Raw genomic sequence first — 4,938 nt, 5'->3', positions numbered from 1 at the left:
CCTGGCGTTTTTGCCTGGCTTCCTCTTTGTTGGGATGCATCGCTCCTGAGCTTGGAGGAGGTGATCCTTGAATATTACCCAGCTTTCTTGGGCCCCTCTTCCCTCCAGGGCTTTGTCCCATGGCACTCTGCCAAGCAGATCCCTGATTTCAGCTGAAAGGTATGGATATGTCACTGTTATTTAACTTTAAAGTTAAAAGGAAGGAGACAAATGTATTTTCTATCTTCCCCCTTCTCTACAAAGGCAGTGAAGCAAAATCTGCTCAGTGAGTGTAGCATAAAATAAATATTCCCACAAGGGGAGTAGCTGAATGTTTCAGCCTTCAATTTGCTGTGAAATCAGGTGCTGTTGAGATGAGTCTGTCTGTCTTTGATTGAAATATCTTAATTAAGAGAGGCTTAGGGGATAATTAAAGTTGTATCTGAGACCCATTGCTGCCAATCCCATTAAAGAAAAGGAACAGTCACTTTATTCCTCCTATATTTTCTGTTCTGCAGCTTTGATTAAGCTGAAGAAGAATGGTCAACGTTGTGCTGTCAAGTCCCAGTTTGTTCAGCCCATCTGCTTGCCGGAAAGTAACACTGTTTTCCCTGATCAGTTCAAATGTCAGATTTCTGGATGGGGACACAGGCATGAGAGTGAGTAAAATGAGAGTTGGTGTCTGTAGAAAAAACTGATGATAATTAAAACATAATGCTCAAGTATATGTTATACAACTGATAGTTTGGTAAAATATTTTCCAAGGGACTTCTGGTGGGATTCTTTTTACCTACCTTTAGATGTTTACAACATTTACATCTGAAATAGTCATCCTGAACTTCATTTACAGTCCTTGGAATTTGGAGTGTGGTTCCCCTGACCAAATGTTTGCATCTATTTTAGGATGAGATGAGCTGTGAGCTAGCTAGATCTCCATGGACTGGGAGGGGAGCAAGGAGCTCAGTTGTAGGTGCCAACGACTTGACACCTTAGTTGAGTGAATGCTACCCCTGCTTTCTCAAGGTAGATATCAAAGACTGCAAACCAAACACAATCAATTTACTAGTCTGTGATGGAGGAGATCTTTCTCGTCACCAGCAGGAAACTTTGGAAACATCTGCAGAAGAGGGCCAGGTAGACTTTGGGCTAAGAAGTGCGTACATCCAGCTTGAGAAAGGTGGAAAAATTCATCCCATCCTTTCAGATGAGGAGTTTCAGGATTATGAGGCTTGGCCCTGCTGCTTCGGTGTGGAGATCGCAGAGACCTATGTAGATAGATGAGAAGGATGGGGGAGCTGGCTGCCTCGTTTTGATGAGAGATTTAGTATGAGCAAATGTTGTCCTGGTCTAAATGTGTAGTCTAAAGGCAAAAAGAGGTAATGGAGCCTTTGATAAACTGATGATTTAATATCACATCTGGAAAGAGGAGAGGACAGGAATGCTGGGGGAGTGTTCCTGAGTCTCTAGGAAATGAGACAACCCAAAGTGGATTAATGTCTGGACATGGCATACTGTTATTTTAAAGGGCATGGAGTCTGACTGGAGGAGCAGAAAGTGATCTGATCACTAGAAAAATTATTATCTTTTAAAGAGATCCACAACACAAATATGACTGAGATGTGTTAAGTGTGTTGATATGTTGCATTATGTTTCCATGTTACGCTCTTCACATTCTATAAAAATGACCTCGTTTTCCTCTCTGGGAATTTTTTCAAGATATATCCGGTTATTCAAATGTCCTGCAAGAAACACTGATTCCAATTATTCCTGAGGAGAAGTGCAGAAGCCCTGAAATTTATGGAACAGAAATCACTGAAAATATGTTCTGTGCTGGCTACTTCGATAGCAAATCTGATGCTTGTCAGGTAATGTTGTGAGTCATCTCTAGGCAGAGAATATAAATGTATATTATTGCCAGAAACGTTGCGGTGTTAACAGTGCTTACTTTTGACATTACAGTGTTCCTAAAGAAAAGAAACGTTCCTAAAGAAAAGAAACTTATGTGACTGCACTGTTTGCTTCCACCTTCATTTTTTAACCTGTTCAATGTCAAATAAGTTCTACAGAAGGGCAAAAAAACCCCCGGGGTGTTATATTCCTCCTACCTTCATAAAAGGCAGTGGCTATGCACTGGAGGGGGAGTTGCTTTAGCTCCTGGCTGAGCTTGCAGCGTGATGGCAAAGGTTTGCTGGCCAGCTGGCAGGGACGCGCCGGCAGGCCAACCAGCATGTACCTGTGCGGAGCCAAATCGCCGAGCTGCTGCCTCTTGCCTAATGGAAACAAGGGTACTTGGGTAGGAGGTGGGGAGCAGTGGTGAGGTTTGGAGGAGGAAGGAGCTGAGGTTATTATAGTGGATGGGATTTAACGGTGTAGAATATCAGTCAATTGGAAACTGTTTCATGACTTCTGCCCTTTGTGGAATGACCTCATGTTCTTACTACTTCGCATCTTTTTTTGAATTATGTCACACCTTGGCTCTGAATAAGGATGCAGAATTGTTGTGGTGATAGATGAGACTATTTTTTAAGTGAAGGATCAGATTATTCCTTACATAAACCTTCAGATTTTATCTTCAGTTCATTTTGAAGGATGAGGGTTATGCTCTATTAGCATAAATTTGGGAACAGGCAGCACATAGTTAATAGTTGGCAGTGAGATTAAGTAAAGCAAAGAATATCACGTATACTGTGTGCTGGAACCCCTACAGAGATCATAAAAATGTCCGAAGAAAGGTGTCAAGAGTGAAATGGCATCAGCCAGCAGTGGCTCAAGGTTTCAGGCCAGGGCTGAGAACTGATTGTAGCTATTGGCTGCAAGTGTTCGTACTAGCCAGAGAACTAGAAACTACCTTGCTTGCTCAGTTTTCCTTACCTCACCCAGGAAGTGCAGATACAAGACGCAGCATTATAGCTGGTTCTTGCTCCCTGCCCTGGAAAAACAGAGTTGATCAAGAATGAGAGGGAGAAAGAAGAAAGCAGAAGGAAGGAGAGAGGAGCCGCACAAAGACAAGTGGTCTGGAGATAGTTGCAAAGTCTGAGAAAGTGATTTAGGGTCACAGATATTGCTGAAGAACAGTGCTCATGACATGAAATCATTATTAGTGAATCAATAATTCATTTTTTTTTCCTGTTGGCAGACTTGTAGTGTGGTCTAAGGAGAAATAGTGTAGACCTCTTAATGTCACAACAAATGTGGCTGACCTCTGAGTTTTCTTATGTATGCGTAGGAAATTAAATTAGAAACCATCTGTTATGTATAAAAATATTTCAAGACCAAGAAATGTCAAGTAGATAATGTGTTCTGCTTGATTATTTTTTAAAGATTTTCTTGAAAACTCTTTTTTTTTGATCAGTGTACTGAGACCAAAGTTCTGAGAAATGAATTGATCTCAGACATCATCTGATGTCCCTCATTTATCACAGAAATTTCCTGGTATAAAGGCAATACAATTTTCCTACCTACTTTGCTGTCAAGGGATTTTCTTTTTAAATAGGAAAAAAAATATTTCTCCTTAGTCTCAAATAGCTAGAGGTGTGGCTCCTTTCACCAGTACTGTTTACTAATTTATGTTTTTCTCTTGATTTCTAGCATTTTCATTTCTGTAGAAAGTCAATCTAAGAGTAATAATAGTAATAAACCCATTTCCTGAATGCTTGCAAGCTTTTAAATAAGTAGAAGTGTTCCAAATTCATCCTTGTTGTAGTGTGTCATCAAACATTAGTTTGGTCTTATTTTGGGTTTATGGTTTTAATGACAAGGTAAATGCTCAGTAGCATCAAATTCAACGGATGCAAAAAAAACCCATATGCCACATAAAATTACAGCATCCCACAGTCACATGGAAAAGCGTGTGTGTATGCAACACCCTTCTTTGAAAACTGTCATGATCTCTGACATTTGCAATAAGCTGCATTGAGAAACTCTCCAAATATCATCCATGCAGAGCCCATATTACAACGTAGTGTAAGCCTCAAAATCTTGCTAACTCCCTTGGAAAGTGACCCAAATAATCCATGCTTTTCAGTAGGTGTCTGCATCTAAAATAATTTCAGTTCTTTTAAACGAAATCTGATATTTTGATACTTCTGTTCAATGTAGAATTAAAAAAAAAGATGACCATCATATCAGAGGTGAGTATGATAAAAAAAAAAGGTTTCTACAATGAAACTTCAGTAGACAAAAGCTTTCATATTCTTTTTTTAAGTTTAAATCTCACATGTAAACATTCTTAATTTGGGACTTTCCCAAACTGATCTTTTCCCGACTGCTTTCTATCAAATTAGATAATCTTTCCTTTACTTTTAACACAGGGAGATTCTGGTGGACCTCTGGCCTGTGAGAAAAATGATATCTCTTACCTCTATGGAGTTATCAGCTGGGGAGATGGCTGTGGCAGAGTCAACAAACCTGGAGTATATACACGAATGACAAACTATGTAAACTGGATTAATGAGAAAATAGCCCCCCGAAAAACTAGTTGAACACTTAAATATGCTAACATTTGAAGCAGGGTTCAGGAGTCTTTTGGTTTCATTAAAGTGGCCTAAATATTTTATTGTAAGCTAGTATGAAAACTGTCATGGTAATTCTTAGCAATTCCAAACCAGACCACCAAAAGCAGGCCTACTCCATCTGATGTCAGCATCCTTGATCTAGAATTTTAGGGCTGTGGACTGCTCAATATACGAGACTGCCTTTATTTGGCTTAATAAAACAAACATGTTGAGAGAGTGCACCAAAATTACAAATGTTTGTCTGCTTGGTGGATTTCATAAAAAGTTATTTGAATGTGTTTGTGCAGTTTCTAGTGGAGCGGTCATCCCCCAAACCAACCTGCAACAACATTGTCCTTGTATTCTCAGATGAGATAAAAAAATAAACAGGAGGAGCACCAAAAATGAAATTTCCTCCCCCTCAGAAGTGATCTCTTGAAGTTCAGATTGAGAGACACCAGCAGAG

The 4,938-nt window shown here is 39.7% G+C and overlaps 1 protein-coding gene across 1 annotated transcript in view; it reads left to right on the top strand.

The window, feature by feature from the left end:
• Positions 1-4,460, top strand: part of HGFAC (HGF activator) — a 44,881-nt gene extending 40,421 nt beyond the window's left edge. Inside the window, exons 12-14 of the mRNA XM_009285377.1 lie at positions 498-638; positions 1,696-1,844; positions 4,290-4,460. Of these exons, the coding sequence (XP_009283652.1) occupies positions 498-638; positions 1,696-1,844; positions 4,290-4,460 (461 nt within the window). The remainder of the gene's footprint in view (positions 1-497; positions 639-1,695; positions 1,845-4,289) is intronic.
• The last annotated feature ends 478 nt before the right edge of the window (positions 4,461-4,938 follow it).

The sequence above is a fragment of the Aptenodytes forsteri genome, unplaced genomic scaffold, assembly GCF_000699145.1.
Source record: "Aptenodytes forsteri isolate BGI_AS27 unplaced genomic scaffold, ASM69914v1 Scaffold88, whole genome shotgun sequence".
Lineage (NCBI taxonomy): Eukaryota > Metazoa > Chordata > Aves > Sphenisciformes > Spheniscidae > Aptenodytes > Aptenodytes forsteri.
Note: the sequence above shows the minus strand (reverse complement) of the source record. Positions and strands in the feature narration are given on the sequence as shown.